Genomic DNA, 12942 nt, shown 5'->3' on the forward strand with positions numbered 1-12942 from the left:
TAGCGCTGTCAGTCACGGGAAAAACCCTTAATGTTAAAAGGACAAGATAATACATCGGACATTTAAACAGATTTTTTATTATGAACATAGGACTGACCTGAAGGAAAATGCTAAATCTGAATGCAGGTAATAAACTCGCTCACTTGATCTCTTTCTCACAACACTCTTCTACATAATACAGTAAGCTTCAATGAACAATATCAATTGATAACATACAGTGTACGTTGCTAAGAGTGTTGGGTAGTGATACACAGAACCACTGGGTGAAGCGGTCATAGCCGTGTTTTATCAGAATCAAGGACAGGAAACTGAGGAACAAATAGAAATTGTCTGTGGTACTGTGGCTGCTTATAGAGCTAAAAGGTGGCTTGCAGTTTTTTCAATGTTAAGATACTTTTATGAGCCTATTTTTCCAAAACAGTATTTTAAATTCACCACGAAATCAAAATTGACAATTATTATTTTTTTATTTTCTCTGATGATGTTTACCGGTGTGAGGGCGGGACAACCTGTCACTCACATGAGATCGACCAATAGCAAACCACAACCATCCAATGAAATCCCGCCCTACATTTTTTTCCTCGTTCAAGAAGCCGTTTCACTCACATATACATCACAATGGGGACATTTTTTTTTATCACAACTTCCATTTCATGCTGATTTTAAACCAATATTGACTGTAGAAAGTTGTTGCCCCTTACAGTGAGAGAATAGGCCATGAGGATAATGAGGATAACCACAATGAAACTGGACATATCGTTCCATGCCCGCTGCAGTGAGGAGGTGATGAGGTGTAGTTTAGGGTTGAGTCTCAGCAGATGCCAGAGTTTTACACAGGCCAGAAGAACCAAGAAAGCCATGAGATATCCCAGAGTAACATCTATGACAGCCGTGTCATGGAAACTGGGAAACCTGCAAGACATTTTTACCATGTTCAGTTCACTCATCCATCCATCCTCCAAACCGCTTGTCCTATGTAGGGATGTTCAATTCATGTTCACATCAAAACATTAGAAAGAAAAGATCTACTTACTGATCTTTGTGTTTCTGGTAGTATTCAATGTCTTTGTCTCCCTGCACGGTTCTCTTGATGAACACTGACAATGAACTCCAACTTAAAATGATGATGGCCAGGTCTAACAAATTCCACTTGTTTTTGAAATATGCACATTTCTGCCGCTTTAACAGTTTTCCCTGTTCAACCCCAAGATGGTTAAATATGAATTCAACGAGCATGGCAATTTAAGGAACGGTTCACCCCAAAGTTCAATTTCTATCATTATTTACTTAAGTACGTCTTTATTCTGTGAATCAAAAGGAGATGTTTAGACATGATGTTCAAGCTGCTCTTTTCCATATAAAGAAAATTAACGGTCAGTCAAGCTCCAAAAATAATAAAAAAGGAATCCTAAAAGTCAAAAAGCTCATATGTACTACATTCCAAATATTTCAGTTTGTTCCTCACAAAAAGCTGATGTTTGGTTTAAGAGGAGTTGAAACATAGAGCACAAGTCAGAAATTCATTCTACTGTTATTGTACTTTTATGGTTTCTTTTTATCAGTTTTGGAGCTTGACAGCTCCCGTTCATGCTTCAATTTCATTATACTGAAAAGAGCTGCTTGAACATTCTGCTCTAACTAAAAACAGAAAACGTTTTATGCGTTTTGGCCGTTCATTTACACAACAACAGCGTTTTGTGGGCCTGAAAACACAAACTTTTTAAAACGGGATACAAAGTGCAAGTTTTTGTGAAATTGTGAAAACGGTGACGTCATGCTAATGCGTATTTCATGTTCAGTCTAGGTGTGTAGTGTTTCTTTACAAAGTGACATCGCCAACTACTGGCCTGGCAGCAGAATGCAGCATTTTTAATTGTTTTCGCGGATCCATGTGAACGAGGATCGCTTTGACATCATTGTCGTCTGTACGGGAAAAGGAGAAACTTTTGTTTTTAGTACATCGTTGTTGTGTAAACATATCCTTAAAGGGATAGATTTCCCAAAAATAAAAATTAACTCACCCTCATGTCGTTCAAAACCTGTGAGACTTTTGTTCATCTGCAGAACACAAATGAAGGTCTTTTTGATGAAATCTGAGTGATTTCTGTTCCTCCATTGACAGCTGATTTTGAAATTCAGTGGTTTAATCCAAATTTTCTGAAGAGACTCGATTGCTTTATATGATGAACAGATTTAATGTAGGCTTTTATTCACATTTTTACTACGGGGCTCAAATCTGGGCAGGTCTTGACCGCATTTACAGCTCCATATCACTTCGCCAAATGATTTCAGTTATTTCAAAAGGTCCTTACAGCCTACAACTGCAAAAGAAACAAAATCCACAATGACACTGACCAAGCAAATAAATATAGTAAACTATAGGATGAAAACGACAAATTAGTGTCATAGTTTTTGCCACAAAATATGTTTTATTGTGTCCTGAAGGTGCATATTCGTTCTCTCTCTCTCTCTCTCTTTCAAACGTCCACACGTACTGTATAACATTAGTATGGACACACACTCGCACAGATATGTTTTGTCAGCACTGCACTGATTAATTAATCAGTAAAATGACTCACCAGCGAGGTAATAACTGTGCGATTCTTGAGGTAGGTAAATTTAAAGTTTCGTTTCGCTATTCAGAAGAGACAGTACTGCCGTGAGAGACACACAGAGTTAGGTAGGCTAATTCACATATGCTGCTTAATCTCTCTCTCTCTCTCTGAATTAATTAACTGCGTTAATAAGTGTGTTAATAACTGTATCAACTGTATTATTCTGCTATCAAGGCTCAAGCTGGGATGAGATGCATAAGAAATTAGTCCCACACACAAGAGTGTTTTAAGGACAAAAATCTGACAAATGTCTTGAAATACACCATTGAAATTGTCTTGAGGTGTGGTAATATAAGTGGAATAATTGACTTCAGGCCATTGAATTCTTAGAAAATAATGCTCACCCGAGGTGTAATGGCCACTCCGCTTCGCATTACCACCTCAGGTGCGCATTATTTTCTAAGAATTCAACGGCCCATTGTCAATTATTCCTTACATAAACATTCATCAACGCACACATCAGTTGTGGTAAGCTGAAGCTCAAGCATGTTCACTTGACATGCAATAACTAATGAGGTTCATTCTTGTGTTATGCAGCCCATTTGAGCTAGAGGTTTGTTCTCGCGCATCAAGCAGGTTTGGTTGGGCTGGTTGTTCGCTGGTCAGTTTATATGGGAATAAAAGCCTAAATCTGTTCATCATTTACAGGTGCTGGTCTTATAATTAAATATCATCAAAAAGTTGATTTATTTCGCTAATTCCATTCAAAAAGTGAAACTTCATTACACACAGACTGATATATTTAATTTTGATGATTATAACTGACAACTAAGGAAAATCCCAAATTCAGTATCTCAGAAAAGTAGAATATTACTTTAAGAACAATACAAAGAAAGGATTTTTTTAGAAATATTGGCCAACTGAAAAGTATGAACATGAAAAGTATGAGCATGTACAGCACTCCATACTTAGTTTGGGCTCCTTCTGCCTGAATTACTGCAGCAATGTGCCGTGGCATGGAGTCCATCAGTCTGTGGCACTGCTCAGGTGTTATGAGAGCCCAGGTAGCTCTGATAGTGGCCTTCAGCTCTTCTGCATTGTTAGGTCTGGCATATCGCATCTTCCTCTTCACAATACCCCATAGATTTTCTATGGGATTAAGGTCAGGCGAGTTTGCTGGCCAATTAAGAACATGGATACCATGGTCCTTAAACCAGGTACTGATAGCTTTGGCACTGTGTGCAGGTGGCAAGTCCTGTTGGAAAATTAAATCTGCATCTCCATAAAGTTGGTCAGCAGCAGGAAGCATGAGGTGCTCTAAAACGTACTGGTATATGGCTATGTTGACCTTGGACCTCAGAAAACACAGTGGACCAACACCAGCAGATGACATGGCACCCCAAACTATCACTGACTGTGGAAACTTTACACTGGACCTCAAGCAACGTGGATTGTGTGCCTCTCCTCTCTTCCTCCAGACTCTGGGACCCTGATTTCCAAAGGAAATGCAAAATTTACTTTCATCAGAGAACATAACTCTGGATCACTCAGCAGCAGTCCAGTCCTTTTTGTCTTTAGACGCTTCTGACGCTGTCTGTTGTTCAAGAGTGGCTTAACACAAGAAATGTGACAGCTGAAACCGATGTCTTGCGTATGTCTGTGCGTAGTGGTTCTTGATGCACTGACTCCAGCTGCAGTCCACTCTTTTTGAATCTCCCCCACATTTTTGAATGGGTTTTGTTTCACAATCCTCTCCAGGGTGTGGTTATCCCTATTGCTTGTACCTTTTTTTTTACCACATCTTTTCCTTCCCTTCGCCTCTCTATTAATGTGCGTGGACACAGAGCTCTGTGAACAGCCAGCCTCTTTTGCAATGACCTTTTGTGTCTTGCCCTCCTTGTGCAAGGTGTCAATGGTAATTTTTTGGACAAAAAATTTATGAACTTTTTAAAGCGTCAAAGTGTCAGTTGTGTAACTGTCTATGGAGGAGTCAAAGAGCTCTGAGATTTCATCTAAAAGATCTTCATTTGTGTTCTGAATATGAACGAAAGTCTTAAGGGTTTGGAATGACATGAGGGTGAGTAAATATAATAATGATAAATAAATAATAATGATAGAATTTTCATTTTTGGGTGAACTAACCCTTTAAAAATAAAGGTTCTTTATTGGCATTGATGACTCCATTAAGAACCTTTAACATCTATAGATCCTTTTTCATTGCACAAAAGGTTCTATTTAGTCGAAAAACTTTCTTTAGATTATTACAATTTTCTTCATATAGAAAAAAATGGTTCACTGAAAGGTTCTTTGGGGAACTCAAAATGGTTCTTCTATGGCATTCGCTGTGAAAACCCCCTTTTGGAACCTTTTTGGACAGTCATGTGGATTTGGAAAAACTTGAGGGTGAGCAAATGATGAAAGAATTTTCATTTTTTGAGTGAACTATTCCTTTAAAAGTTCAATGAAATGATTCTATCAGAAAGCTGACCTGCAAAAACATGTAGTAGACGATGAAGAGGAAATAAAAGACCTGAGAGGCCATGAGAACCGACTGAAAGCCACCTGTGGACTGGTAAAGTCGGACACTCTGCACCACGCTGTGAAACTGAAATGCACCTGTAAAATAAAAAGTGTAAACTCAGCTTTGCAATAAAACATGAAGGTTTTATATGAATGGGAATGATTGTTCTTTTTCCTCACCCACAGCAGTGCTCTCCAGTATCAGCGTGACAATGCAGAACAGATTGACATTCGCATTGTACACCGTAAACTCTGTAAAAACCGCCCTTGTGTACACATCTAACCAGGTGGAGTTAAATAGATATTGAAGCTTCCTGTTGGTTGAAGGGAGCTATATTGTTAGGATAGTATGCATAAAATGTATTAATTAAATAAACAAATAAATAAAAATGTATTAAAGCTTAAAGGAACACTCCACTTTTTTTGAAAATAGGCTAATTTTCCAACTCCCCTAGAGTTAAACAGTTGAGTTTTACCGTTTTCGAATCCATTCAGCCGATCTCTGGTTCTGGCGGTACCACTTTTAGCATAGCTTAGCATAGTTCATTGAATCTGATTAGACCGTTAGCATCGCGCTTAAAAATGACCAAAGAGTTTTGATATTTTTCCTATTTAAAACTTGACTCTTCTGTAGTTACATCGTGTACTAAGACCGGCGGAAAATGAAAAGTTGCGATTTTCTAGGCTGATATGGCTAGGAACTATACTCTCATTCAGGCGTAATAATCAAGGAACTTTGCTGCCGTACCATGGCTGCAGCAGTGCAATGATATTACGCAGCGTCTCTCACAAACGTCTCCATGGTTGCAGGGCACGTTCCCTGTGCAAGCAGAGGCTCACGGGCGCTGCGTAATATCATTGCGCCTGCTATTACGCTGGAATGAGAGTATAGTTCCTAGCCATATCAGCCTTGAAAATCACAACTTTTTATTTTCCGTCGGTCTTAGTATAATATATTTAATTAAAGCCCTGACAACAACATAGTGTCAGCCCAGATCTGGCCCACATCTGGTCCGCGTGTAATCCAGATGTGGGCCAGATGTCTGGCAGGTAAAGGGTAACATTTTCCTGTAACAATACATTCTGCTATCCTAATTCAGTGGGCAGAGTCACGTAATAGTGAAATATATCTGAAATCACATACTCCCCTACTATATAGTAAGCGAAAAACAGTATGCGACAAAAGAAGTATGTCTGAATTCACAGTAGATTAGGCAAAAAGTACCAGGATGACCTACTACTTCTGGCTAGATTCTGAAGTGTGCATACAATGGATCTCATGAGGCCAAATGGGAGAGGATTTTTAATGAAATGTGACTGATGTTGGTAGGTCACATGATAAAGACAGCATGGCGAACGTAGTACATCCTGATTACATTCATACTATTATAGAGCATACTTTTTTAGCGATCATGAAGTAATTACTTATTCAAAATTCAAAAAGTACCTACTCAAGAGAGTATACGATTTTGAACGCAGCCACTCTGTTTGGTCCAACTAAATGAGGCCTGCATTGAAAGCAAGTTAATTTACACTTTGGAGGTAATTTTTTTTCGTATTTATGCGATTACTCACCAGCTCGCGTTTTGCAGGTCAGAACCGAGGTCCATGACATAGCCTCCTCCTCTATAAAGTGCAATCATACCCCAAACGGGAAGTGCTTTGAGCGTGGACTGGCTTTGGTACTGCCAAGCTGTGACGGTGTCCTCAGAAGCATTTACAAAATTAAACTCTTCCCAACCTGGACCGTAAGAGCCCATGTCCTCATTTTCCCAAGAGTAAGGGGCATTGCAGTGGGGAACAGCGTGACGCATGGACTTAGCAATCATACAAGAGTCTCTCGTCACCCTAACTTGACGAAGACGAGCAGTCCCAACAAGTTTTGAGTTTCCATCTGTTATAAAGCCTTGAAACACATTAAAACACATCAGTCAATAATTCAGTCATTTACTTGAGCTCAATGGGTTGAAACTAAAGCTCTCGAGATCCTCCTGATAGATTTTCACCACTATTTGGATAGTGTAAAATGGGAAGAAGATTTGTAAGAAAACCAAAAGGAGTCCTTAGTGGTCCACGAGTATCTTAAATACCAATTAAAGAAGATTACTGTGCACTTGTTATATTCTTGACATATCAAGATAATGGAGCTACCTGGATATTCTCCGAACAGGTTACTAAGAAGGACAGTATTAGCCCAGGTGAACACATCATTGTGGTTCATACTGTCTGAAATGCCATTGCTGAAGCTCTGCCGGATGTGGTGAGTGAGGTAGAATCCGTTTTCATCTCGCTGACCATATGCCACCAAGAGCAGCATCCACAAGAACCCCAGAAAAACTGCGAAGGAAATAAAAGTCTGTGCTCAACCGTTCTTTCACATGATCATCGGCTGAAAGGGAACAGTTGTTTTTTCCTACCTAGAATCTCCATGATGAGCGCCCGTACTTTCTGCTGTTTGACCATGTTTCTCCTAAGCTTTTCAATATCACTGGAAGGTGGAGGCTGATAGAAGCTGTGTGAACAATCCCTCTTAGCAAGTCGCACTCCATAGAGACCATCTATTGAAGAGATCATAATTGAATGTAACAAATCAAAAAAAGATCTGATTAGGCTCTTTAACACTAGCACTACCGGAATTCTATAACTACTAGAACTGCCAATAGCGGTCATTTTGACTGTTCATACCAGACAGCAGTGAATGTCATTTTTGTCATGTTATATTTACTTCAAAGCTTCTATGGTCATGTTTTATGAAAAATGTGGGGTAATTTAAGCATACATAATATAATATGTTCGTGATATTATTGTGTAAGAGCTATAGACCTCCCACAAAAGTGCATGCCCCAATTTGCTTTCCGCAATTTGCATCCGGCAAGCTGGAGATCAAAGTTTTTCACCGCAGTTAAAATGTTGTTTTTGAAAGTCAAAATGTCAACAAATATAAAATGAAGCAGAATATTTCGTTAGATAAAAACATATTGTGAATTTTGGAAATGATTACATCTGTCTTTATTCAATACATTTTGACTTTTGGAGTTTACAATGCTTTAGCATTATCGGAAATGTTTGGACCACACGAATCGGAAACAATTTTATGCAGCCTCTAATGAAATCTAGAATGAATAAATAGTTCTGTTATATTAGGACAGATAATAAACATCATAACACAAAATTGAAATTTAAATAAGTGTCAGACGAACTGTCAAGTGACCAAGAGACATCACTCTCTGCTCCTCCATCAGACTGCATCATCAATGTTCTCAAGCAAGGATAAAACCTCAGTGACAGTCATTTTCTTTCTTGTTGCCATTTTGACGGTAAAGCTAAGTTTTAGCTTAGCAAAAGCATACAAAACTGCCAGAGAAAGGTTGCTAGGCAACAGCTATGCACATCTTTAATGGCGGGAAAAAGCGCTGAGGAGATACAACGCCTGTAATATGTGCGGTCAAATTGACCGCTATGGCCATTCAAGGTAGAAATACTCAGAACTCTTTTGTGTTTTGTAATTTTAATAAAATAATAATTTTAAAATAAAATTTACATTAATTTAAGAAAAGTCATGGAACTGTAGTTATATGGGTTTTATTTCAACAAAGTTATTACATTGCAAATCTTTAAAACGGTCAAAATGACTGCCTTGGTAGTTCTAGTGTTAAAAAGAATATGAGAGACATTCCCTTATGAAAAACAAGTGAAGAGTTCCATTGCAAAAACCTCTAAGTCCATCTGACATCTTTTCTTTTAAATGAGCATTTTTTCGCAGGCTCCTATTTGTTTAGGTTCAGTAATTTCATTGTAATGGCAACGAAACGGTTATTTGTCAGTTATTAAAGGGTTAGTTCACCCAAAAATGAAAATTCTGTCATTAATTACTCACCCTCATGTTGTTCCACACCTGTAAGACCTTCTTTCATCTTCAGAACACAAATTAAGATATTTTGATCAAATCCGATGGCTCAGTGAGACCTGCATTGAAAGCAAGTTAATTAACACTTTCAGATGCCCAGAAAGCAACTAAAGACGTATTTAAAACAGTTCATGTGAGTACAGTGGTTCAACCTTAATGTTATGAAGTGACAAAAATACTTTTTGTGCACCAAAAAAACAAAATAAAGACATTCAGCAATTTATTCAACAATATCTAGTGATGGGCGATTTCAAAACACTGCTTCATGAAGCTTCGAATCTTTACGAATCTTTTGTTTCAAATCAGTGGTTCAGAGCACGTATCAAACTGCCAAAGTCACGTGAACTATTGAAATTTTGAAACACTTATGATGTAAAGAAGCCTCATTTACTGAAATCACGTGACTTTGGCAGTTTGATACACGCTCCGAACCACTGATTCGTAACAAAACAAAAGATTCGTAAAGCTTCATGAACCAGTGTTTTGAAATCTTCCATCACTAGATATTGTTGAATTAAGTCGTTATTTAGTTTTTTGCCACACAAAAATTATTCTCATTGCCTCATAACATTAAGGTTGAATCACTGTAGTCACATGACCTGTTTTAAATACATCTTTAGTTGCTTTCTGGGCATCTGAAAGTGTAAATTAACTTGCTGTCAATGGAGGCCTCACTGAGCCATCGGATTTGATCAAAATATCTTAATTTGTGTTCTGAAGATGAACGAAGGTCTTATGGGTGTAGAATGACATGAGGGTGAGTAATTAATGACAGAATTTTCATTTTGGGGTGAACTAACCTTTTAAAACTTCTTATTTTCAAAAATGTCACTTTAGTCTATTTACTTGTATTTAGCAAATTTGACTGTCTTTTGCGGCAAAACCGCTAAGTCTATGTGTGCTTTTTTGCAAGTCCACCACTTTGGACAATAAGACAGTAAAATGTCTGTTTCTGTCAGTTTTACAGCAACAAAAGGAATATCCTGTCATAATTGCCACTGTAACAATGAACAACTCATGATAAAAACGTGCAGCTCTGCAATTGAAAGTGGCTCAAACACACACTGTCATTCATCTTGAAATCAAATCATTCAATTCACATCTTCCAATTGGTTCTTCTGTGGACTCAGAGGCTTGTTGACAAAGGGAAGTGGTGTTTAGCAGTTTCTGCCAACGAACCGGTATTTTCTGAATTTAGCGGATTTGAAGCAAAAAAAGTATATGATGAACGTATACTGGGGGTGCTTCTCAATTCTTATGTACCTGTGCAAGTGGTTGTTTTCTTACGTAAAGCGTCAATAAGTTCTGCATCCTCAAAATTGATTTTTTTCACCACCAATGCAAAGAATATTGCCATACAAAACACCTGCCAAATAAAATGCACAATAACAGAGTCAAAATAAAAAAATAACAACATTGTAAATACATAGCATTTTGACTGCAGCTCTTTACCTTTACGGGCTGGGTGAAGAAGAGGCTCTCAGTGAAGGACATCGCAATGGAGATTATCCAACTGATCGAGAGATCCTTACCATATTTCAGTCCATACAACATGGTAAAGTACCCTGACACCACACTTGTGGCTGCAACAAGAAGCCAACCCACATACACAAACCACCAGGGCAGACCCTTCCTGCTGCTGCTGTCTTTTTTAGGGCTCAAGCTACAGGTCCGCTGCTCAGTGATGGGTCTGGAGGAACGGTGACTCTCCAGCAGTTTTTTCATGCTCTGGACCTGCAGTAAAACCTGGCTGTAGCTCCCAGGCCTAGAAAAGCCTGAAGGCCCCAGCAGCTTCACTTCTCCCTCCAAGTTTTCAAGTTGTTTGGACAGATGATGGCTGTAGGCCCAGAAAACTGAGGAGGTTTCGTTTTTGTGTATGAAGTGCTGTTGTTCGATGAGGTTCTGCAGCTCTGACAGTAAAGTGCTGACGTCTGCCTTATCAGGGCTCTTCTCTGTTTTTGGGACGGGGCATCTCATGGCATTTCCAAACAAGTATGTGATTCTCTGTATGTCCTAATGAAAAATGGTTACACTTTATTATAGGGTGTCCTTGTTTCAGTGTAATTATACATTTAAGTACTGACTAACATTAATTAACTACATGTACTTACTACATAATTAGGATTAGTTGCTTGTTGTAATTTTATAACAAGTACATGTAAGATGTGTAACGGACATTGTAAAATAAAGTGCTACCGATAAATGATATATACAGTACAGTCCAAAAGTTTGGAACCACTAAGATTTTTAATGTTTTTAAAAGAAGTTTCGTCTGCTCACCAAGGCTACATTTCTTTAATTAAAAATACAGTAAAAACAGTAATATTGTGAAATATTATGTAGCCAATGCGGCAATGAACACATCAAGTAATTACAGTGTGGTTACACTCAAGATTATAACCACACTTTTAAATTTAGGAATTTCAATTGTATAGTAAAATCTCATTAAATTGAAATGAATAATCTTTACATATTAATCATTTTATGAATTAAGAATTTTAAATGAGTTAAAAAAAAATCGAGCAAAGGAATAGACATTTCAGTTTATATGATTTCGTATTCATAAATTTAAATTATGTTAAATATTTTAGTTTTTTTTTTATTTATGAATAAACATAAACTGAAATGTATGGAAGAGGATTAGGGCCAAGCAATAATAAAAAAAAGAAAACCATCTCGAGATTACAGTTAAATTAAATTTCGAGAAAAAACTCGTTAAATTTCGAGAAAAAAGTCGAAATACAATGTTGAGAATAAACTTGTTAAATTACGAGAAAAAACTCGTTAAATTTCGAGAAAAAAGTCGAGATAAAATGTTAAGAATAAAGTCATTAAATTACGAGAAAAAAGTCGTTAGATAATGAGAACAAATTTGTTAAATTATGAGAAAAAAAAGTCGATAAATTTTGAGAAAAAAGTCGAGATAAAATGTTGAGAATAAACTCATTAAATTACGAGAAAAAACTTGTTAAATTTCTAGAAAAAAGTTGAAATAAAATGTTGAGAATAAACTCGTTAAATTACGAGAAAAAAGTCGAGATAAAATGTTAAGAATAAAGTCATTAAATTACGAGAAAAAAGTCATTACATAATGAGAACAAATTCGTTAAATTATAAGAAAAAAAGTTGTTAAATATCGAGAAAAAAGTCGAGATAAAATGTTGAGAATAAACTTGTTAAATTACGAGAAAAAAGTCAAGATAAAATGTTAAGAATAAAGTCATTAAATTACGAGAAAAAAGTTGTTAGATAATGAGAACAAATTCATTAAACTATGAGAAAAAAAGTCTTTAAATTTAGAGAAAAAAGTCGGGATAAAATGTTGAGAATAAACTCATTAAATTACGAGAAAAAACTCGTTAAATTTTGAGAAAAAAAGTCGAAATAAAATGTTGAGAATAAAATCATTAAATTATGAGAAAAAGTTGTTAGATAATGAGAACAAATTACGAGAAATTATAAATTACGTGAAAAAAGTCGAGATAAAATGTTAAGAATAAAGTCATTAATTACGAAAAAAAGTCCTTAGATAATGAGAACAAATTCGTTAAATTATGAAAAAAAAGTCGTTAAATTTCGAGAAAAAAGTCGATAAAAATGTTGAGGATAAAATCATTAAATTACGAGAAAAAAGTTGTTAAATTACGAGAAAAAAGTCGAGATAAAATGTTGAGAATAAACTAGTTAAATTACAAGAAAAAACTCTTTAAATTTTGAGAAAAAAAAGTCGAAATAAAATGTTGAGAATAAAATCATTAAATTACGAGAAAAAGTTGTTAGATAATGAGAACAAATTACGAGAAATTATAAATTACGTGAAAAAAGTCGAGATAAAATGTTAAGAATAAAGTCATTAATTACGAGAAAAAAGTCCTTAGATAATGAGAACAAATTCGTTAAATTATGAAAAAAAAGTCGTTAAATTTCGAGAAAAAAGTCGATAAAAATGTTGAGGATAAA

General features: G+C 36.4%; 1 protein-coding gene across 1 annotated transcript in view; it reads right to left on the reverse strand.

Moving 5' to 3' along the window:
• pkd1l2b (polycystic kidney disease 1 like 2b) overlaps positions 1 to 12942 on the reverse strand; it is a 54541-nt gene that overhangs the window by 4303 nt on the left and 37296 nt on the right. The window contains exons 23-31 of the mRNA XM_067400068.1: positions 10435 to 10995; positions 10246 to 10348; positions 7493 to 7633; positions 7227 to 7412; positions 6651 to 6981; positions 5256 to 5389; positions 5044 to 5171; positions 1034 to 1194; positions 702 to 912 (exon numbers count right to left, since the gene is read on the reverse strand). Coding sequence (XP_067256169.1) covers positions 702 to 912; positions 1034 to 1194; positions 5044 to 5171; positions 5256 to 5389; positions 6651 to 6981; positions 7227 to 7412; positions 7493 to 7633; positions 10246 to 10348; positions 10435 to 10995 — 1956 coding nt within the window. The remainder of the gene's footprint in view (positions 1 to 701; positions 913 to 1033; positions 1195 to 5043; positions 5172 to 5255; positions 5390 to 6650; positions 6982 to 7226; positions 7413 to 7492; positions 7634 to 10245; positions 10349 to 10434; positions 10996 to 12942) is intronic.

The sequence above is a fragment of the Chanodichthys erythropterus genome, chromosome 11 (assembly GCF_024489055.1).
Source record: "Chanodichthys erythropterus isolate Z2021 chromosome 11, ASM2448905v1, whole genome shotgun sequence".
Lineage (NCBI taxonomy): Eukaryota > Metazoa > Chordata > Actinopteri > Cypriniformes > Xenocyprididae > Chanodichthys > Chanodichthys erythropterus.